The 24885-nt window shown below is 37.7% G+C and overlaps 1 protein-coding gene across 9 annotated transcripts in view; it reads right to left on the reverse strand.

Annotated features, from left to right (window-relative positions):
• SIPA1L1 (signal induced proliferation associated 1 like 1) overlaps nt 1-24885 on the reverse strand; it is a 192242-nt gene that overhangs the window by 62021 nt on the left and 105336 nt on the right. For all 9 annotated transcript variants that reach the window (XM_048949073.1, XM_048949068.1, XM_048949075.1 and 6 more), the window contains one exon: nt 3489-5309. In XM_048949073.1, coding sequence (XP_048805030.1) covers nt 3489-4986 — 1498 coding nt within the window. In that variant the 5' untranslated portion in view covers nt 4987-5309. The remainder of the gene's footprint in view (nt 1-3488; nt 5310-24885) is intronic.

A 24885-nucleotide genomic window follows, 5' to 3' on the forward strand; every position in this document is an offset into this window, starting at 1 on the left:
AAAAAGTCCTACATCATCCCATTCCATATGCTGCATGTCTGCATATATGAATGAATTTATACACGCACAAAAATGGAAATTCAGAGCTATCTGAAATTTCAACACTTGAAAGAAGAAATGTGAAATTCCCTGGAATGATAACAAGAAAGGAGATCTAACCGTACTGCCTGTCCACCATCATATACACATTATTAGTTACTCATAAAAGAACCAAAATGAATTATCACTTCTGTTCTGCAGGGATGAAGTAAAAATATTTGAATATCACCATCAAGAAATGTATCTACAGATATACTAAAAATAGATAGCAAAACACACTCCTTCCCAAGTGAATGGCAGTAATTTTTCCAAAGCATAAATCACTATCTTAAAAATACAAAAAAAATTTCTTTTAATTATCCATGCCGATTCTTGTTACACTTCCCTCCAACAGATTCCACACTTTTCAAGTAGGTTCTCTCTCTCTGTGAAGCCATGCATGTCCTAGAATTACACCTTTATTTTCACAAAGAAAGGCTGAGCTGTTCATCCCTCAGGTCTCTATACTATCATTCTGCCTTTTGTCAGTGTTTTCCATTCAAAGATTTCAGAGCATAAAAGACCCAAAAGAAAGCAAGTGTGCTTTCTACTGAATTCCTCTGTAAGTCCTCAAGAGCCAATACCCTGCACAGAGGTCATTAACATTCAAAATTCTTTTTCTATCCTGTAGGATAACCTGTAAATATTGTCATGGGTCTTGAGCGACTGAATTAGTAGTAAGTGAGGAAATCAGGAATAAGTTAAAGCATACACATAAGCCTAATGAAATCTTTCACTCAACTTATCACTTATCACTTGATAAAAGCCCTATAGATGCCACAGAGAATTTCTGTTGTTTAAAAATCCAAGACGTCCTATTAGCATCCTATATTTTTTCACCCCAGGATGTTTATAACTCTTCAAACAGTCTGCTGCAGAATGAGGCAAGAACAATCACTGAGAATATATATGTATATATATTCTATATATATAAGACCAACTTTCCACCTGAGACCAATTTTCCTTCAGCACAGTCTGCAGCTTCCAAAATCTGAGTAAGCTTTGCTACCTCCATCCTAACTTGGTGGATTAAAAACACTGCACAATATATACATACCTTTACTTACACAACAGAAAATGCCAGAGAAACAAAGGAAAGTTGTTGTTAATACCTACTAAAAGAGCCCAAAAATTACACTAGAGTCTCTTTTGCATCTATCATCCAATAACAACACCTGTAACGATAATCTATTCCTTCCACATAATTATAGATTCCAGCCAAGTCACCATGAGCATCTCACCAAATTACCTTGAAAGTAAAATGGACTGTGTCTATGAAACTACTTTCATTCAGTAACCTTTTTATTTTTTCAAAAACACAAAGATTAAAAGGGCCTGCTGCCTTGACTACCCAAGCGACCTTTCTTCACTGTCAGTGATATTCATAATAGAGATGCAACTTTCTCTTCACATAAAGATGTTTCTGCATCATCACTTGTTTCACATTAGAGACAACTGTCAATTTGAACCAATTTTACTTGATTTTTTGTTCCTCATGACCTACTTGAAGTTCTATCACAATCATGCCTCTGGGGGAAGGACAGTAGGAAAAAAAAAACAAACGTTTTTGGTATTTTTATAACTGTGGGGCTTTGGCATATCTAACAACATATCTGAAGGATGCCTTTTTACAGAAGCCAACACAACAAAATCACTGGCAAGAAAAATTTCCCTGGCTCATATTCTATAAACAAGCAGAAGCATAGTCATTTAAAAATTCAGGTAAAAGCCATTTTTTTAAAAATTTCTTTAAGCCATAAAACTAATAAAAAAAAGAAATCACAGCTCTTCCTCTCCACTCAGCCTCAACATTGACACTAATACCTGTTACCTCTCACAGCTAGCCTTAGGACTAGATTATGTTGAGTTTATCTAATTCATGTTAATAGCTACTAGAAATAAATGAAAATATAATGGTGGCTGCCAAGAGACTAGCATGAGGGTGTGCTTTCCCTTTAGAAATAGCTTCAGTGCTGTGACCCTGCTCATTCCTTCTTCCTGTCATACTATTTGCTTTCTCTGCTCAACTGGCACTGGCTTTTGGCATTTTTGATTGTGAGGAAACCTGATCTGACTCACCAGAATCGCAAAAAAAAAAAAAATAAAACCTAAACAATACATAGAGGAATTTATTATAATGGCAAGATTTCTGCTTGGTATGTAGATTGAACTGTCCCTGTCACATTTTGAGAAAACAAGAGGACTGGTATGAGAAAGGGGCAAGAATAAAGCCTTATTTTTAGCGCTGAAACACGACTCATCAGGTCAGTTACAACACAAAGCTGCACTGCTTGCTGCTGACTGCAAAACTCTGACCAGAGTAGTGAGGAATCAGTTTGTGTCAGAGGGAGCATATATGAAAGAGACTGCAGACAAAGCTCTCTAAGCACAGACTCTCCCTTCCAAACATACTTCATCCTGTTCCATGCATCTGGCTTACAAGTAATCAATAGTTTTCAGCACTCTTTTCTCTTCAGCCTGTCTCTCAGCCCTAAAAGACTGCAGAAGGAAGAGATGTGACAAGAACCACCCAGCCAAGGGACAATGCAGGAAAGAAGAGACAGAAGATGGACATACACCAAGAGGCAAGGGAAAAATGGGAGATGAGATCATTAGTTGTAATCCACAGTTAATGAGCTGAAGTTTCTCTGGAATGACCATCCACTTATTTTAACTAGACATTCCTGTTGCTTTAATCTGCAGGAAACAAGCTCTTTAGAACTGCCTTCATTAAGCAAATGAAACCCAATCCTGGACACCAGTATCCAAGGAATAAACATTTGTCAGGTCACTCATTAAGCCAACGCTGTCTTTCATGAGACACAATAGAAAGGCACAGTCCTGCAGACAGAACTGTTGTTTTTTTGTTTTTTTTTTTTAACTCAAGGGAATTCAGTCTGCAATTATTTTTGATTTTTTTTTTTTTTTTTTTCCAAGAACAGAACATTGTCCGATCTGCATCGCAGTGCCAGAATCATTTTGGTGAGGAGGTATCTGAATCATGTTTGGGCTTTGCTCATTCCTATGGAATGGAAGTTTTGTTCTGATTTATTGTCTCCTTCATACATCCAACGGAAATGATATTTCTTGGTTTCAACAGAATCACACAACAAAACAATCATACTCTGTATTTTCAGACATAAATTCCATTAGATAAAGCAAGTTCTGATCGAAGAAGCGAAGAGGTAAAATGTTTAAGTAGCGATTTTATATATATATATAATATATATAATTTTATATATATGTATACACACACACACATGTACAATTTATAATATATACATATATAAACTTCATGCAAGTGTTACTCTTATACGTCAGCCTAACTTTATATGTTGGTTAATATAACATTATCATTAACATCAGATTGAACATAACCATTAGCACCAGAATAAACAAAATCTACATACCTTTCTGATAGAAAAATTTTCGGTAATAATATGCACCAAGGTCTACATGTTCAACAATGTATCTTTTCACTCTGTCTAGATGTAAAATCAAATTCTCCTTGGGAACTTCTAGAACTGCCACTCCAGCATTTGTACAATGAGAACTCAGAGTTGACTCAAACGAGGCACTTTCACATCCACTGAAGGAACCTGAATTAGATTTGGAAAGGCTTATCTTCCTCTCCCCTTCCCCACCAATCTCATTACGAAAATAAGGACAGCTCATCACAAGTTCATTGCTTTTATCATCCCCCTGATCCATGTTGAGACTTCCTTTTGAATTCAGATCTTCAGTGCTGCCCATTGGAGAATTGAAACTTGCAGAATGGGATAAGGGCCCAGAGACAAGTGATGCTACAGCAGCAGCAGACGCTCCTGTTGTTGTGTTCCTTCTTTTAATAACATTATGCCTGTTGATCGCTGCTTCATTTAAATCAAACAAAATACTCTGTACATCATAATGAGCAAAACACTTAGGACAAGTCCAAGGCTTGACACTATCTTCTGACCTGTTATCTTCAAGATCTGAAGATTTCCCAAGCTCCCCTTCACCTTTGGCATTACGCAGCTTGCGAAAAATGGATGAATCTCCTGTTTCCGATTTTGAGCGTCTCTTGAGTGGCTTCTCTCTTTCCTTAAAGAGCCTCAGGTTCTCTCTTTGAGTAATAGGTCCATCAATCACATCTAGAGAGAAGCCTGAACCCTTGCTTCCACTGGCAATCAGAAGTTCACTGAGCTTAGTTGTGCCTGGGCTTCTCTGATCGGACTTTTCATCTTTATAGCCCTTTAGTAAGTCAAAAAAACTTTCCCCTGAAGTTCCCTGCTTATCTATTGAAGATGTGCTGCCATACTCTCTATGCAGAGATGGTCCAGATTTAAACGTGGGTGAAATACATTCATCAAAACTATCCACATCAAGCTCACTTATGGTAATGTCGCTGTTGCTGCGCTGTCTTATTCTACGAAGAGCTTTCCTGGGGGAACTGGGATAGCCATCAGGTGTAAGAAACCTGGAGTCGAGATTCTCAGATTGTCTGGTCTTGCTTTTAAGTGTGTTCTGAATACTCTTTAACATGACAGAATCACTAGCATTCAGGTTAACAGAGCTTCCTTGACTCCCAGGACTGCTTTTAGAAGATATGCTGTCAAGACAACTGGCAGTTTCAATATCTTGACTAGACCTGCTTGTTTCCTTGATGTTCTCCTTCCTAGGCGGCCAATCAGCAATTCTTGCCCTGACCCCCATTTTGGGGACTCCAGGAGTAGAGGTAACATGATGGGAACTTTCATTGCGAGGAGGTCCAACTGGAGCCATGACTGCGGATCCTAAGCTGCCATTCTGTGACCTAAAGCGCCTCATGTAAAAGTCATCCGAGTGGACTTTTGTGGTGCCATCTGTTCCAACTGACACACCAGTGGCAACAGCCCTTTCGGTCTGGGACCGCTTCAAGCTGGTCATGATCTTTCAGTATGTTCAACCTCAGTAAGTTCCAAAAGGAAATACAGTCATTTCGGCTTTTTAAATGCACAGTTCTCTTCTGGAGAATAGACTCCAAAACATAAAATGGTTGCATGAGATCTTAACCGTGGACATTTAAGGATACAATTAAATGCAAAACCTCTAGAAAATGCAAATATTCAGTAGGTTTTGAGAAGTAGCAACTTCTTTTAACTTTTGCATCTTAAGAAGTAGCCATGTTCCAATACATTCAAGTTGTTTTAACATCACTTGTGCTCCAAAACATCAGAGCAGTAATCCAGTTGTTTATGCTTCCTTTAATCCTAGAACAGAGAAAAAAGGATATAAAAGCATTATTCATTTTATATGCAACTCATAACTGTAGCTATCAGAATAATTGTTAAACAAAATTAATATTTCTAACATACATGCTTTTAAATCTCAATGACCATCTCAAAAATGCATGCTTGTGTTATGCAGTAGTATAGAGATTTCTGGATACTGGTGTCTTCTTAAAAAGAAAAAGTTATACAGCGGACAGTTATACAAAGCACAAGTAGAAAACTTATTTCCACAGCTGAAGGACACGTGCAACATCCATTTCCTGTACAATCTATAAATGAGACAGATCAGGAATCCATATTTTTTAAAAAGCTTATAAACAAAATAATTACCATTTGCAAGTCAGACATCCTTGGTTGCAACGAGGTATTAACAACGCCTATTCAATTTTTCCATTAATATAAACAATCATCATACGCTAACAAAAAAGGAAGGAAGCTAATTAGCAAACAGATTAGAAAGCGACAAAAGGAAGAATAACATTTATTCTGTTTTAAGACAGCCTTATTTGCAAATTAACTGGATAGTCCTAAAGCATGTATTCCCCTGCCCAGATTTCACAATGTATATGAAAACTAAAGCTAAATAGAAACACATACTTTTAAACAACTTGATATGAAAAGCTTCCTTTATTTCCCCAGATAACAAAATACCATCTGCCACAGATCCTGTATAATCCAGCTTTACAAAGCTATGAAACTTAAATGTTTTCCCATACCTCATCAGTACCAAAGTGATTACAAAGCATTACACCATCCTTTGAGGAGCTAAAAAAGCCAACCACAAATATGCCCTTGCTGGTGGAAGACAAATGCATGAGATTGTCACGATAAAATCCTGCATTGCTGTGCACATCCTTTAATACAAAGAAGTTAATAATTGTCAAAGGCTGAACCAATTACACAAAATGTGGCCTTTTAAATATTTGCCAGTCACGTATGCAGAGATGCTGCTGAACCAGCAGCATGTTGACAGTACAGTATTGTCTACAAATCATGGCTTTCTGATGCTACCACAGAAACCAGTGCTTGCTGCAGTCTCTACTCAAAACTGTATAGGACTTTGCTCTACAGTAATGAAAATATCAAGCCAGGGCACTTTCTTCTTCTAAGACAGCACGTTTTAACTTCACTAGCCATAACTTACACTGTTTGGAAATAATAGCTGCTATTCATATAAAACTGCACATACAAGGAATACTCTAAATGTAAGCTAACTGCAGTGCACACGAACAGTTACTCTCCTTCTGGTTCTGCTGCAAGAACTATGGAATAATGGGGCTTTTTTTCCATCTAAATAATTAGAATACATTAGAAAGATTGTCTACGTATGTAGCTGTTGCAAAATTACTGAATTTGAAGCCATACAAATTTTAAGCATCTTATAATTTTCAAACACAGTCCACTTTGAGAAGCAACGAAGCTGGTGAAATTTCATCTATAGATTAGAGGAACAAAGCACCTGTACATAACTGAGGATTCTGCCTATGCTGTAGCAAAATATTTATGCAATAAATTCTACGCACTGTATAGCCCTTTGAAAAGGTCTATATAGACTCGTTTTATAGAATAATGAAAAAAAAATAAACAGAAAACTCAGAAGAGGAGGACGATGAGCTACAAGGAAGAGAGAAGGATTAAACTGATGGTAGCGTTCCAAACAATGAACAGCTGCCTACTTTCATAAACTCCTCTCCACAGCCTTTAACTAAATACAAACTTTCTGCCCTCACCATTCCTCTTCTATCATCAGTACCTATGAAGCAAAATATATGTTTGCTTCCCCCCCAACAAATGCTGATCTCAGAAACTGATAACCCACTTGTACAAGTTTCTCATTAACTCAAGGGCAGAAGTTCATGCATAGCTCTATAAATTCCCAAGCTTGGTGTTAACCATATAAACATTGAAAACGCTGCTAGTTTCTGTTCAAGTCCATTCCATCCACCCACCCAACCCCACAGGGACAACTATTCTAAATAATTAAGGACATGTGTATGATGTAATCTATGTACATAAATACATACTATATACATAAAAAATTAAGCATTCTGCAGAAGTTATTCTTGACTACATTCATTAGTTACACGACCAGACTGTACGTTTTCCAAACAAAGCACTTTCTCTGTTTCTGAGTCAGCACTGAAGATGCCTTACTCTGGAGACCCGCAGCTCCATTTTCCTCATTTTTTTTTGCAACGGTCCTACTTCGTATGCTGTAGCAGCTGGAATATACAGGTGGCATAAGAAATGATTAAGGACATAGTTAATGAAACACTCTGAAGAATTGTATGTCTTGTCTATGTCTCTGTTGATATTAATTACATTACCTAAACTAAATTTTTTTGAGACTGTAACTACCTTTCTGTTGTTGTTTCACTAGAGTTTCTTGCTCCTGGTGTCTTGTTTGAGACCTAACAGCATGACCTGACTTGCTCTAAGCAAAATAAAGCAAGACCATCATGCATGATAATATTAAAAACTCAGCAAGTTTAGATTCTAGTTACACAGTGTAATAGATTTAATGGAAAATAATAACTGCAATCTGTACTCCATTGTTTTCTTATATTAATTACTAGCAAAATAGGATAGCAACAAAGTGTGAAGTAAGCTTTACTTAAATAACCACAAGTTACCAACAACTGGATGGTATTATATGCTGGAAACTCTGCAGAAGTTAAATATTTAGTTGCAGAACTGCTGAACAGACACAGGTTTTAACAGACCTCAAAATACACTGTCTACTGCAATTAGTTACAGGAAAAGGAAGGCCTCTCCAATCTGTCTGAACTTACTGAGGGAGCCAACAAAATATGCAGATAAGCAGCTACATATTTAGAAGACAAATAGAAACCACATGAAAAAGCTCCAAAAAGAGGCACGCTGAAATTTAGTTCTGATAACTGCAATTTAAAAGTCATAAAGAGAACAACTTGGAAAACCAACAATCTGCTTATCAGATTGCAAATAACAAAGCAGGGCTGGGATCTGTTCAAAACAGGTCTCTCAAATCGTTAGGACAAAATACAGTACATTTTAGTCAGCTGGTTTAGTCAGTACATTTTAGGAGAAACAATATTTTGTATCTATTTTCAAGTCACAATGAGTTACAAAGAAAGCTGTTTTCATTCTTTCCCTTTCTGTTTCCACCTCTTTCATCAGTTTGATCCCTCCTCAAAAACTGGGGTTCTAGCTGTACAACAGCCTGTTCTAATCAAAACTAAAGAGTTTGGAGATAGATTCCAAGAGAGATTTTTCATCCTACATCATTTTTAAAAGGCAGATAAGAGATCTTGATTTGCTATTCCTCACACTTAGTTAGTCACCAGGAAAATGAGGATGACCTAACAGTAAGATTTCATTCAGAGGCCTTTGAATTAAAAGCAGCAGATATAAGCACTTGATTAAGAAATGCCTGGTTTAAATTAGCTCATAATAGTCAAAGCACAAACAAAATATGGTACTCTATTCAGTCTCTATAGTGGATTCAGGCAGCAGAATATGATAATCCAAAATGCACTTTTTAAGATGAACGGAAAAACAGAGATTAAGCCAGATGCATGAATTCAGAGACCTTCTACCATCATTCCCTAGATTTAGTTTAAGTGGGATCATGTTCTTTTCCCTTACAAAGGAAATAGCAACTTTGCCTGCAAGCAGGACTCACTGGAAGAGATTTCATGGTTACCATTACCTACTTGGATTTAGGATTGTCAAATCACAGGTGCTAATGATGCTAATCCTCTGATAGTGACACAGATTGATTTGCAGGCACTGAATTACTTATGACTCATAATTTTCCAGAGGAAAGACTTCATATTTCACTGTCAGCCTTCATTAAGAAGTGTCATTTTATAATTCAAAAGATTTGGTGATGAAGGCACCACTTTTCAAATTCTAGAAAAGTCTCACTTTTGCCAAAACTCCACAACCCTTCCCTCTCAACCTACTCTTTCCCCCATCCCCAAATATCAAAACAGTAAAATATGATGATGGTAAATGCAGCACTTTCAGAGATATTCTAAAATACTGAAAACTGTAGGATGAGGAACCCAGAATAACATCTTGCAGCAAGTAGCTTTTAAAAATGTAAATGAAATCATCTTCATTTCACAGACTATACTGAAATTTAGCCAGCCTGGGAAACTCTGTCTAACACAGACAAGTTACTGGTGGTAACTCTTGTTAACTTTCACTGGGAAAAGAACTGGCATAGCCATAAAAGCTTAAAACTAGCAGCTCCTCTGAAATCAGAAAAATAAATGAGATCAAAAAGTGTTTTATATGTGAAAGCCTTTTCTATTTGTGTCACCAGCTCTTGCTTGAATTATACCTCAGATCAAATTCTAGGAGGAAAATATTAATTTATCAGCTGATTAATAATAAACAAAATAACATCTAATTTCATAAAATGAATTTCTCAAGAGAAAAATTTAATTTAATCTTAAGTAATACTTGGCTTTATGTGGTTGCCTATAATTAACTCAATTCTGTTCTTCCATGAATACTTTCATCATTATAACTGAAGGAAAGCTAAAATGCTTGTGTTTCAGAAGATTTACGGTCGTAAAGTTACATGAAAAACAGTGTTTGGTATTTTATTAGCTTATCAGTTTTATTTTTGTTATACTGGAGGAGTTGCTGGTTTGGGATTAACTGAACTTTTGAAAATTGTACAGATTTGCACAGAATGAAAGACAGATCCCCCTAAATTTTCATTCCCCTCCAGATCAAGGTAACCCAGCTAGCCACACGTTTATGTTATCTAAAAGATTTGCCACTGATCTACACATAAGCAGATCTGCACTTCTGCCTGCTTTTGCTGTGTTTCATTGTTCCCTGACCTTAGGAAGAAAACCTCTAGTCTCAGGAGATCGAGTGCCATCTGTGGCTATATGCAGAAGGATCACCTGAATTGATCTGCTGAGCTCAACGCTGCGCTATCCTTGGCCCCACGCTCTGCTGAGTAGTTCAAACTAACATATATGAACTACAAAAGGTTACATTGATTTTAAGAGGTAACAGTAGTTCATTTGAAGTTACTAAATACGCCCCATTGTCTGTTTTTGCATACTTGCAGGATGCCTTCTGCTTGCTCTGCCACATTGTGAAACAGCTGGAGGCTGAGCTAAAAATGCTGTAGCACTCAGCAGCATTTGCTAGCTCAGGTTTCGGGCCACGTTCATAACCCAGTGGTCAGTCCAGAGCCAGCCTGGCTCTCTGCAAGAGATGACGAAGCCACTCACAGTAATCATGTTCACTCCCAGCCAGTGGTAAAGTGCTCGCCACTGAACAGGATGGTAAATGAGATGTACAAAAAGCTACCGCATTGAGACTTTCATGGAATGCAGGAGACTGCAATTCTGTACATTTCAGCACCTTTTGCTCAGTAACCACTAGAATACCTCAAGCCAGAATTACACCCTATTTTCACACTGATTTTGTGATGATTAATCAAGAAAATATCAAAATACTCACATGTACAAGTAACTGCTGCTGAAGAACACCCTTTAAACTGTTCTTTTAATAGAGAAAGAAAGGAGGATGGAGAGAAAACAGCACATGGTAGTTCTTTCTGCAACACACTTTCCATTTTGGTACCAGCACCACTCACATAGTAAAGTAAGTGCAGAATCCCTTTACTGGAAACTGATTTATGTGAGCCAAAAAAAGAAAAAAAACTGAGGAGTCTGATTGTACTCTACACTGTAGTCTGTTCCTGGAAAGAAATGGTTAACAGCAACAGTTTATTTTTGACACTACTACTCTTTAAGAAGCAATTCTAAACCAGGTCCAAAACATGACGGTAAAATATTCGAGCTCCCAGGTACCACCACCTCTTAAGAACATAAATTTTCAGCACTGACAAAGAAGAGTTCCAATAACACCTCTGTACCCATCAACACACACTTTCTTTTTTGAACAGATGTTTCTCACCTGTTTCTTCTTTTTGATACACTGCACCCCTTGGTAGTGGTTCCAAAGAAGCAAGCCCCAAAAGAAAAGGGGCTGCTACTTGATTGTGTGGGCCTTGCTGGAAGTCATCCCCACACAACAATCCTGAGATATCCCACCAACATCAGAGTTGAGAGAGACTTCAACTGGGAATAGTGGGAAAAGTAGCTGCTACCTACTACCTCAAACTCCTGTTTGCTTCCAGGCAGCCCTGAGGGCAACCATTACAGCTAAATTTTTCTGTGCCAGGTGCTAGACTTAGTCTATCACTACCTTAGTAATTGCTTATTTTAATACATATAACAATATATTATGTATACATATAAGCATACACACACACACATATATAATGGTATATGAACCATTATTGCTATATATATTATAGATACATAAAATAGGCATTATTCTTCTGCTGGTGTTCACAGTTTTTTTCCCTCAACATCTTTTTATTCTTTTAATCTATCACTGTCTCCTTAAACTCACAATCTGGCCAAAGAATTGCAAGGAGCAATTCTGCTCTCCTTGTGAGAAGTCCTTAAGCTCCGAAGCCTCCACAGACTGCTGCCTCTCTACAGGTTGATTATCAAATCACGTGCTTCAGGGAGAAAGAAAAGCAACTTTTCGAAAGTGAAAGTTAAGTTTCACCTAAAATTAAGAGGCTTCATTTCCAACAGCTGCCGTTACGTCTTGACAGAGTTTCCCATTACCACACGTTCTTGAAAAACATGCTCTCACAATTACTGCTCCTGAGTTCAAGGGGCTGCTGCAGCAGTGGATAGCAGAATTCAGGAGCAGAGGAATTATTCCTTAGATCCCCTTGCAAAGTGATGAGAAAGCTGTGCAACTCAACAGGAATGTAGCAGGCAAGAGAAGGTTATGGAATGGAAATAAAATTGGACATTTTATTTATTATCACTCTCTCATTCACTGGCTCATTCAAGTCTACATTCAACCCAGTGTTAACCCCACTGAAAGCTTTCACTTGTGGGTGCACAGGCTGAGGGAGAAGGGAGGGCTATCTTCCATACTCAGCTGAGGATCACAAGCTCATTTACATTGGGAGAGACCTCAAAAGGTTATCTGGTCTAACTGCCTGTATGAAGGTAGAGCCAAGCTCAGAATTTGTCACGGTTGCTCAGAGTTTTTTCCACTATAATGGAAGAAGAACTGAGAATCTCCAATGTTTTACTTCCTACTGGCAAGCCTGCCATGTGGTTTGACAACCTGTTGATCTTGCACTCTGCAGCTTCCTCAAGACAAATTCACCCCTGAAGCTGGCTGCTGGGTCCAAACCTATATTCACCAGTATGGGGCCATCAGCCTCACACCTCAAAATTCCACACCAGAAATAAATCTGCTTTCCTCTTTCCGCCCCCTGCCTCCACACTTCTTTAAAGGTTCTGTGATTTAATTGACCTACCTCAAAGCATTAGAAACTGCAACTGCAAGGATCAAAACCTGTCTTTATTTGGACTTCAACATCAGAGCCTGCAAACATGGGAATTTAATATTTCTCAAACCAAATGCATGTATAACTGTTCTCAAGAAAGGCAGGCTGACAACAGGGAAGTCACTGTCTTTGGCATTTTTGCTTGAGCCAGAGTTAAAGTTGAGCAATTCAGTTGCTATTTCTGACTGAACAGAGCCTTGTCATAATATTGCCAGAAAATAGGTAATTCCACTTTTGGAGTTGTTCATAAAAAGCAACTTTTGAATAATTCCCTAACTTTAATGAGCATTTACAGCTTTCATGAAGGGATTCTCCAAAGCCTTATACTCACATAGAATTCTTTTTAGCACAATAATGCTTCAACCCTGTTTTATAGACATTCATAATTTTGAGATCCTTCTTCATAAGCCACTGTTTTAGCAGTTTGTTGGATTTTTTCTTGTTTGTTTTTAAAGAGAAGGTTGGAAAATGACATCTCTGGTGACTATCACATTGTCTTACCTTAAAGAAGCTCCAATTTCTTAGCTAATTCTTTCAATATAAAACACTAATGATCTGACTTTTCCACTCTACAAAGGAAGGAAGCCACGAACAGCGGAGGGGCAAGAAATCTATTCAAAAGAAAAAAGGCTTATCCATCCCATATTTGTTGTAGCTAGGTGGGAAGAAGACAGGGATTTCATCTTTCCTCAAAATTACCTTGTTACCGTCTTTCTGCTGTCTTTCCTCCTTTCTGCTAACAGAAGTTCTTAGAATCATAGAATCCCCAAGGTTGGAAAAGACCTAAAAGATCACCCAGTCCAACCGTTCACCTATTCCCAATAGCTCCTACTAAGCCATGTCCCTCAACACAACATCCAGCCTTTCCTTGAACACCCCCAGGCTCGGTGATTCCACCACCTCCCTGGGCAGTCCATTCCAGTGCCTGACCACCCTTTCTGAAAAGCAATACTTCCTCATGTCCAGTCTGAATCTCCCCTGCCGTAGCTTTCTTAATTACTCTTTCCCAATGATCCTCCCATATCAGGATGTATGTGTGAACACAGTGCCTTATCCCATGTCTACACCTCCTATCACTCCTCATTCCTCCCCTCTGGTGTCACGGGTGATTCCTTTTCCCTGTTCAAATCATCTACCCAGATTTTGCTCTCCACTGGCACACCTAGAGAGTGCCACGTGAAACATCCCCAATTGCCACAGTTGCCAACACCTCTCACTGCCCCAATGCGGCCGTGTTTCCTCCAAACAGTCCCACTGGTCTCTGCAGCGTGCAGTCACAAACCATCTCATTCCTTCAAGGCCAGCTGCTGGCACTCCAGCCATTCCCATGGTCCTTCCTTCTGCACCTACAGTGCTTTTAATGTACTACTGCATGGTAAATTGTAAGTGCACATTTAAAGCAAATACCATTGAATTTTCACCATAAGTTTCCATAGGTAATATTGACTTACTAAGTTGGACCAGATTCTACAGCAGAAATGTGTTAGATATTATCATTATTCAAGTTTTGGACAAATAAAGGCAGCTTAAAAGTACAGATAACAAAAATGATAGACCAGGCTATAAGGTAATACAAGGATTACAGAGAACAGCAGACAGATCTTTTTAGCAATTCACATGTTAGAGCAGATATGGAAGCATGCAACCCTTGAACAATTCTGCACGCAGAACTTCAGTGTTCAAATGGTTGCTGCATACAGCCAAGCCTTCAACACAAAGAAAATTAGTAAATTAAAACTCTGAAGAGTTTACAAGCAGACTTGTAAGCAAAAAATTTAAGTGTTTCAGAAAGGTTTTTTTTTTCTTTAAATCATCGTGGACAACTGGAAAGCTCAAAATGCTGAAAACTTCCACAGCTGAAACTTCCATAGCCTTCCACATTAAATCCTTTTTTAAAAAATGAAACAAAAACCATAAAACTCATTAACATCATATTCAACTGTGTGCCATTTTATTTTTTTTCAATGATGAGATGTATATTACCATACTTACGAGCCCTCAAAAGAATACTGGTGTATCAGAGTAATTAATTTCTCTAAAAAGCGTAGAATAAAATAGAAAAATATCCTTAATAATAAAGTAGGTTTGAGAAAGATTATTCCTCATATCCTTATTTAGATACTAAATTAGATACTAATCAAAGATAAAAAAGGAAACAGATTTTATGTAAAAGCAAGTATAGTTTCCACCAGCTCCTTACTTTCTCATGTTTTCTGTTCTTCTCATACTTCTCTTAGAACTTAACTTCAACTTCACTTGCCTGCATTCACTTATTGAAACAATACACAGTCCTTTTTTACAAGCTGTCTTCTCATCTTTTCATAGGAACACAGGCTGCCAAATTAGCTTAATTTGAAAAAGGCTCTAAATCATAGTCACCACCACAAGACTCTACTGCTGCTGCTGGATTACTGTACCACTTTTTGGTAAAGATTTTTCTGATATACTCCACCCCAAAGAAGCAAAGTGAACAGGGTTTCTTTCTGAAATGATGTTCACGTTTGCTGAAGCCTGCACAGATACAAATGAAAACTACAAACTCAGGAAGTAACATTCTTCTGCGGAGGACTACACTGTTCACAAAGATGTCACAGTGAGCAATTCAGAAAGTCACTTCCTGGCGCCCATGTCACCCCCTCTAATTCCTCCAATACAAAGACAGCTTCTAAAGCAACAAGTCTGGAACCTTTGTTAGAGAAATACATTTATCTGCTATGTTTGGTTCCTTTCAGAGCTAACCAAGGGGATCATCTTACAGACCAAAAAGGAAAATCATCTTAGGCTAAAATTTGTCACACATGCTGTACACATCTGAACTTACGAGGAACCATAGATCCCGAAAAAGCATTAGGCTTCTAACTCTTACATAACATAAACAAGCATGACATTAGAGATCCCTGGGGATAATTCAGCATATGGATCTTGCCTCAGAAACAGTAAAGAGCTTTTTGTTCTTTGACAACCTCACGAATCACATATCTGTTTTGCAAAATAGCATTTTTGGCTACAGAGGAATAAACAGCACAACCTCCACACAGCACTATGCCAATTTTCTAGTTGATTTTCTTGTGGATGCTTCCAACATTCTTTAAAACCGCAATCAAAAACAAACATTATTTTAAGCAAACATACATAGAATTTGGGGGTATGCAAATCTATTAGAAAAAAAATGGATGATGATCTGTAAACAACCAAAATGAATTTCTGAACATGAGGGATCTGGTAATAAAACTTAAAAACTGAGAGGGCTGTATGAAACTTTCAATGCAAAATGCAAAAATGAAAGATGGATAAATCAGTCAGTACCTCCAAAAAACTACCTGGGAACAGAGTACAAGCATTGCACTGTGCTAACTGCACTCTCTTTTTGCATCTCTGAACATCCACGGGACACAATATAAGGTATATCAAATATTTATTCTACAAAAGGACAAAAAAAGCTTGTCCTAAGAAAGGGGAATTAAAGCTGAAAGAGGGAATAAAAACCCTTTCAAAAATATGCAGTTACTCAGCAGAAATCTCCATGATGCATGACTGAAACACTGATGGTTTAGAAAGTAATAAAGTTAGATAAAAAATTTTTGGTTGATTCATTTCTTGTGAGCACTGCACTAGGAGTTGACATTCAGGCTGGATTTCAGAAAACTTAAGTAGATTAAGAAGTCTTCCTACAAGGAAAATCCAGAAAGGGTCTTTCATTAATCAGAAGTACTCTCTTGCACAGATACATCTATAATGACCAACAGGCAGCCTTTAATTTGTTCCCACAAAAATACAAGACCCTTTCCTGTAGCTTGTATTATGTAGCATATTAGAACTATTGAAAACATCCAAATAGGCAGCACTTAATTTTCTGTAATACCTGTATGAATCACCTACAACAGGCACTCAATTATCTCTTGTAACTACAAATGGAAAACAATATCTAGGTGGACATAAGTATGAATTGCTGAAAACTGATTGTGAGAGTTTGTGCAAAAGCCTTTGTGAAAAGCTACCTAAATAAAACAAAGCATAATACCAGGGAGAAGCAGCATAAACAATTCTAGTCACGAATCCAGACAGCCATGCTGGCAAAGCAGGCTACAAACTGAAAAGAGCAAGCAAGGTGGCAGTGACACCTAAAAAACACACTCTGCAATTTAAATAAGAATCAGTCTATTACAAGTGCACATATGCCAGCAGTACTGGCACTTCACCCAGACATCTTTAAACAGAAAAGGCAGAATTTAGGTGGATGGTTGGCAGTTGCTATTTATCTTGAAGTGTAAGAAGTTCATTTCTGTCTGACCAGCCCACCTGTCCATGCAGATGCACCTCAGGTTTCACTACACTGTTTCTTCTACCAATCACCCTTCTAGCTCAAGTGAAATTTTTGTTTAGAAGCTTTTGTCTTTCCTGTAAATTGCTTATAATCTCTGGAAGAAAACTCCCTTTTTAACTTTCTAACTGAATCCCAAAAGCAGTCCAGCACATCAACTTGAGTATTTTTGCATTAAAAACTTAGCAAATACCATGCAAAAGACTTTTTGTGTTATGGACCTTTATTTTTACAGCTATGGTCAGTAAGAGGAAGTGTCTACATCTGCTCCTGGTTTACATACATACAAAACATTTTATAAAATGAAAACAGATATGAAATCATTCAGACTCCAACACTAAACCTTGAAAAGCAAATTACCTACAGAAAGTACATGTGTGGGTGTATTCCAGTTTCACTGCATAAACAGCCTTAATCAGCCTTGCATACTATTTCTGATTATGGTTTATTATATAAAATCATGCTGATGCTAGTTCAGTAGGAATGTTTCTTAAACCCTTCTGAAAAATGAAAACAGAAGTCTTGAACCCGATTCTGCCCCTGAGAAGAGCACATGAGGAGGGCATTTCCACCAGCATTGTGCGACTTCGTAAAAGGCTCCAATCCCTGCACTGGCTACAGCTGCACTGCAACCCACAGCTCTCCACAGAGCCTCCATGGAAAGATGATCCTGAAGGCTTAGTACATCTCTGCACCAGCTGGAGACAGCTCTGCTCCATCTGAAGGACTTGGAAGCAAAATATGTCCTTTTCAATTCAAAGGGCTCCATTTTCTTAAGTGCCCATGCCTATATCAGGTATTTATATTCTTGTATCACTATCGAACTGGAATCTTATCAGTGCCACATCACCTGTTATGCAAACCAGTATCCGAAAACTACCTGATAATTGTCAGCAGTTGTGTAGCATCACAAGTAATTTCTTAGCATGATTTATAAAGGATGGCTATTGTATGATAATTCACGCAAACAGAACTGTAGGAGCTGGAAGGGACCTCTGGAGATCCCCCAGTCCAATCCCCTGCTAAAGCGGGCCCCGTACAGGAGGTTGCACGGGAAAAAGCCCAGGAGGGTTCTGAACGACTCCAGTGGAGACTCCACAATCTCTTTGGACAGTCTGCTCCCATGCTCTGAACCCTCACAGTAAACATTTTTTTTTTCTTCTCATGCTCATATGGAATTCCCGGGTCTCCAGTTTGTGCCCACTGCCCCTTTTCCTGTCACTGTATACCACTGAAAAGAGCCCAGCCCCATCCTCTTGACCCCCACTCATTAAATACCAATAAGCATTGATAAGATCCCCTCTCAGCCTTTTCTTCTCAGCCCTCTCCAAGGAAAGGGAGATGTTCCAGGCCCCTCCCCACCTGCTATGATCTGCACATTACATTTCAAAGTCTATCAGGTCTTGATTTCACCCTATAAAGAGGAAATGGTTTTACAAATCCTTACATCAAGGAAGCTTTGCACCATGCTACCACTACTGTTGAAATGAGCTCATTTGCAGGGGAACAGAATTCTAAGGCAGTTCTTCCCTGGTGACAGCCTTTAGGAAAAATGCTTGTCTATCATAACCATTTTAGTAGCTGACTGGAGTAACTCAAGTAATGTTAGCACTGTTAAGAATTCACCAAATAGCAAAATTTTCCCTTGGTTAAGGCAACGGCAGCCTATTTTGACAAGCACCCTTTGGCAGAACATACCCCGTGTGAGGGGTTGGAATACAGCCAAATGTTGAATGCCACGCACAAATCAGTGCTTCAACTGATCTTGGAGATAAGATTACCAGCAGAGTTCTGCATTTCTGTTTTTGCATACATGTAAGAACTCTTTCCTGTTACTGCTGCTCCATTAGTAAAGTGACAGAGCATCAAGCTACAGCCTTTGAATCTAGTTTGAAACACGAAAACGCCTCCTGTGGCATGAGACCAAATTTACTCCTCCATTGCCATAGGTATGGTGAAAAGGAAGATTTCCAAAGCACAGAAACCAAGCAGACGGGGAAATCAGAGCTCTTGAACATGGTTTATTCTGTCAGTGAAGGAAATCCTTTTTTCAATACCTACAGAAATTTAAGCCTCCAGAATTCTACAGAAAAATGCCAGTATAACTAAGCTGACTTACAGGCACGTATGTACTGGCAGGAGGGAGGGGGAGGATTGGGAATCAGGTTCTGTCAGTTCACTTTGGGTTGCAGCCCTCACTAAACCTCCTTTAATCCTCAAGCCTACCATGAGTACAGCGATGTGATTAGAGCTGATGCATCTATTTGGAGAAGGTCACACGCAGAAAAAAGCTGTAATATCTATGAAAAAAATACACTGCTCTGCTCTGTTGTTTCTTTTTGGTTTTTTGTTTTGGTTTGTTTTTTAAATGCTTTGTCTTTCACCCTAACCATCCAGTCAACCTTTTCCAAATTCAACGAGGCAAAAAATTGATTTCTGAGTGGTGAGATGGCTCAAAATAAAAAGAGTTTTAAAACTGTCTAGCGAGCACAGATTTCTAGGATCATACAAGTATTTAGAGACAAAAAAGCTTACAATGAAAATATCTGTATTTTCTTCCAATTTTTCTCCTATTAAAGAAATACTTGCGTAAATAGTTCAGGAAGCTGTTGAAGTTCTTCGCTCAGACTTCTACAGACTAGGAAAATACACCACAAGTGGTATGTAAGATGCACATATATGTTGTTTTCATTTTTCCTATTCCACACAGAAAGACATCAGTTGGCTGATTCAGAACTGCTACTGTTACGCTCTTACCTAAGATTTATTAAACTGTGGAGTGTTATCACGAGAAAACAGCTGAAAGCAGTGGATGCTACTCATACTGCTGTTTCAGATAAAAAGCAGTAGGCAAAACCCTTAATACTGCTACGTTTGCAATGTCTCGAAGTCTGAATTACAAACTTGGCTATTGCTAACTGCCTTACAAACTAAACATGCTACCCCAATGAAGGGTCTTGGTAGGAAGAAAAAAAAGAAATAAAGAAGAAAACAATTGTATTAGGAAAAGATGCCAACAGCAGGCTTAAGGAAGTACAGACTACTGCAGCTTCTGGAAACTAATTTAATTTCAGAACTCATCTGATTTCAAAACACTCATTTAAGACCTATTGCTCAGATGTCAGCTACTGGCAAGGCTGTTTGTAAAATCACTAAAACAAGGATTTATTATTTATTTATTTTGCACTTTGCAGGTGTATGCAATCACGGTAAGAGAAATACATCTACTGCTATCTCTCCTTATCACAGTAACAGTCTAATAAAAAGCTTTTTCACTCGAAAGCTCATCTATCTTTCCCCATTTGAAAAATGAACACCTCTCATGGATAATCTCTGAATTCCCCACTAAAAGAGACTTGGAATCTCTCTTCATTTATTATACACGAAGTCCACAGAAACTATACTCAGTGAGGCAGCATCAGCTATTGTGAATAGCACTCTGCCTGCTACTCCCCAACAGAAGACCTTTTGGCAAAGCCCTGTAAGATAACAATAAGATGAAAGCCAAACACAAGAGTAGAAAGGTACAAGATTACTTCACCTAGGAGGATCTGAATAATAAGAACAAAAACAAAGAACAAAAAGGACATGCCAGAGGAAGACAAAGAGCACAACAGCTTTTTTACTTTATCCTCTCATTCACTCATCACAGCTGCAAGTGAGATTAATAGAAAGCTTCCTTTTAAAAACAGAAATGAAAGCTTTGATTTCTAGTTCAAAATTATTTTATATACCAAGTTAACAGTACCTATCTCAAAGAGATAATCTGCATAACCCAAATGTTACAAGTTGTGCATTGTTACTATATCACAGTCCTGTTCCAGTAACAATAAGAACACTTCGAGAGTAGACATACTATGAACAAACCATATGCACAGTGTGGAAAGAACATATTGATATTGCCATTTTTCAAACCACACTGTTGTACAACTGGCATCATAATACCTATTCTTACAGAGCCATTGCATCACCCTACATTTCTGTTTTACTTGACCTCAAGGAAAAACCTACATGTCACCAACATTTTCCAGTTCATGGACCAAATGTGACAGTTACTACTCCTATGAGAATTAGCCTTTTACTGAGCTTGGTTACATTTGAGCCCTTCAAAAACTATTCACACTCCTAGTACAGACACAAAGAAGAAGTTTTTTTTCATGAAGATAAGAGTGTTTCGTAAGAGGGACTGCAGCAATATATTCCATCTCTCAGCAGAGGACTATTAAAGCACGCACACAAACATTTACCATCCAGGCATACAAATGGGTATGATATTGTCTAAACACCTACTGTGCAAGACAGTAAACAAAAGCCTCTGAAAAGCAAGCTAACTACAGGTTTGGATCTTGCAATTAGCTTTGCTTTTCCCTACCGCATTTTAAAATCTTTTGATCAATTCAAACAGTGAAACAGTGTGAGTACATCCAGAAAGATTAATCTCCTATTTTCAAATCTGGCACACAAAAAAAAGTTCCTAAATAGAATAGGCTTCAATAGAAAATGATTTTCCTTTTTTTTTCCCCTCTCCTACTGATTGAAACAGTTGCGTATCAACTCAGTAGCTGAAAAAATGTTAAACACCATACAAACTCATCACTTTTATCATCATCCCTATATAGATGAGCCAAAAAAAATTACATCCACATATTTGAAAAACATAGAATTAGTGAGTGATGAATTACTAAAACAAAATTGTTTTTTGAGTTGTTTGTAATATATAAATGGTGTAACAATCCAGAGAGTAGTCTGAACAGATGCTGACTGATGAGAAGTGACAGCAGTTAGTGCTGTATTTTTAGGATATTGATCCTAACAAATATTATTTCAGTTCAACAGCCTAACTTCCAGCTGAGAGGCAGCATTAGCACATAATTCCTGCAGCTAATGATCAATAGTTAATCAGCAGAGGAGAAAATGAGCAGAGGATAGGCTTTGGGGCATACAGAGAAGTACCAGATATCTTGTAATGCTGGCGCATAGTGACTTATTGGCACAAAACAAGAGAGGAGGATAAAAAAAAAGAGGTAAGTAAAAAAGAAAAATATGTAACATTTTTTCTGCGTTAGAGATGTAAATAATTATCATTCATATCTCATATCGTTTAAACACATAAACAATATATTACTATGATATTCCACTGTTAAAGTCAATTCATATACAGTAGAAACTCTTGAAAAAACTCCCTTGAACTCTTGCAAATCAGACTCTAAATATTTCCACTTTCATATTTCAAGAGTGTAACTAGGGTGGAGATTATAGGCATTCTATTAAGTTTTTGCTGTTGTTGAGTTTTTTCTGTTTGGTTTTTTTTTTTTTTTTCTCCTTCCCCTCTCTTACCAAAATAAGTTCTAAGTCAAATAATTACCTAAAATAATCACTTCGTACACACCTAATCCAAACAGCGTATACTGCTCTGCCACAGAAGCAGGGCAATATCTATCGTCACATTCTTTAAGGAAACAAAAAAATATTTACAAATAAGGAGCTTATGTTCAGGACAGACCACGTTTTTGGCCATACCACTACTGTGGTATGCAGTATGCATTGCTTCCCTGATGAAATCATTAGGTAAAATAAAAATAGACTTCTTAGCAGCATGGATTTCTCTTTAAGATCTAAACCTGTCTTTAGAATCCTTTTTATTTATAAGTAGGAAGAAAATAAATCAACCACTGACAAAATCCAGTGTGAAATGATGCACGTGTTCATTATCCCCCTAACAAAACAAACATATCAGTTCACTCAACATACATTTCTTTTCAGTGGTCTTCTCACTATCTCAAAGCCAAAAACGTAACTCCTTTTTCTTTGAAATCAATAGCCAAAGCTGATCAATAAATCCATGAAATATTTGATGGAGCTAAGTGTAATCCTCAGTAGAAAAGAAAATAACTAAGCCCTAGAAATACAATTACCATATGGGAGTGTGCACACAGCATTAATAAATCAAGAATACCTTGGAGTATTTCTAGTGAAGCTGTGATGGAAACTCTAGCCAGTGGCTCTGATGATCTGCACAATAACCAGCATTCTTTCCATGCTATTTCTCAAGAATGCACATAGGAATATATCACAGCTTTTTGCTACATACTGCAGAACTATTCTGATTCATTTATCAAGCCAAAAATAAAAATAGAAATATGACAACCATGCATTTGATGCAAGATGGAGCAATTAATTCCAAATGTAACCTTGTCTATTACTTACAAATTGTTTTTTCTTTTTTTACCCCACTAAACACAGCAGCAGAACACTATAAAATGAATACAGAAAATACTGGTTTGTCCATACTAAATCATCTAAAGAACTTCACGAATGAAGTTCTTGTCTCATGTTGTGAAACCAAGTATTTAGATATACTGCAGTAAATGCACGTCTTTGCATAGTTACTTCTTAGTTGACTAACCTGATAAGATTCAAGAACAACCTGGAACTTGCTTCAACAAACAAACTACCTTAATGTGTTATTATAACTTAATAAAAATGATGCTGAAATCATATTATTATAAGGGCATTGCTATGACATATAACATACATCCTTATTCTTCGGTTCAGTTTCTAGTGCTTCTGTACCATGATTTCACCATTGCAGATCCACTATACATGACAGGAGACGAGAAAATTCTTAAGTTGTAAAGTAGTTTATATACTCACAGCTATGCGGAGGGAAAAACCAATGAAACAGAAGAATGCCATCATTAAAACACTTTTTTTCGCCTACTGTTTTAAGTATATTACTTGCCATGGCTGAGAAAGAATTTGCTACACATATTCAAGAAATTCAAGTAGAAGTTCTGTGCACCACTAAAACTGCATAAAACTCACGTGCAAAATTTAAGTAACAGACAAACGTTGGGGCCATCATCCAATACATACCTGAATTATCAACACACAGTTTTATCAACCACATTTGTACCCAACATCCATAGCTCTGACTGCCAGACAGAATATTCAACCTATACTTCCATGCTTCTCCAAACTGAATTGTTTATACAAGTCCTTACAAGCAAAGAACTTAGAATTCCATAATTTGCAAGGTCTCTCTTCTCTGAGAAGGCAGAAAAAAATAAACTGATGAAGTTACAGCAGTGTCTTGTCAAATATAACTGGTTGAGATTTACCAGCCAAAGCAGCAGCAGCAGCAGTTTGGATAAAGTACTGGACTAGGAATTAATTACAATTAATTACAACTAAGCAGCAAATTAATTACTCCAAATTGTGCTTTACATCATGTTTCCTCTCCTGTTTTTAATTTCTTAAGCTATTTTTTGTAGGATTTCTTTTTCCCTCCCCAAGTAGGCTTCTAACAACAATAGATCAAAGATAACTGAGGAGTTACAAAACCACAGGTTTAAGAGAGCCATAGAATTCAATTTCCACATTAAGTTGAAGGGATAAATTCCTGAAGCCAGCGGTGTTTGGGAAGAGTGAAGTAGACTGGAAAAAAAAAAGATGGACAAAGAAAGAACACATGTTGGTACGAAGGGTACTTGCAGGATGGAAAGAAGCCAAACTGTCATCTACTCTCCATAGACGCAATTCACATTACCAACAATTGCCAAGGCCAATAGGTCCACTGTGTTTGTGCCTCACGTTCCCCTCCCTCCAGCTCTAATATCCATACAGCCCTCCTCCAACATCAAACTCTACAGTTGTTACCAAGTCCGTAGATGCAACCTGCTTGGCCAAGCTTCAGGACAGGCCTAGCTTTTGCCCAAATGCTTCTCCATGAGATTTTGGACTTGCCTCCCCTTCCTTGCCAACAATTTTTACAAAAATTTGCTAAGTCCTGATGACTTTGTCCCTCTATCAAAACTGAGAAAAATTAAGGA

This window comes from Lagopus muta, chromosome 6 (genome assembly GCF_023343835.1).
Source record: "Lagopus muta isolate bLagMut1 chromosome 6, bLagMut1 primary, whole genome shotgun sequence".
NCBI classification, from domain to species: domain Eukaryota; kingdom Metazoa; phylum Chordata; class Aves; order Galliformes; family Phasianidae; genus Lagopus; species Lagopus muta.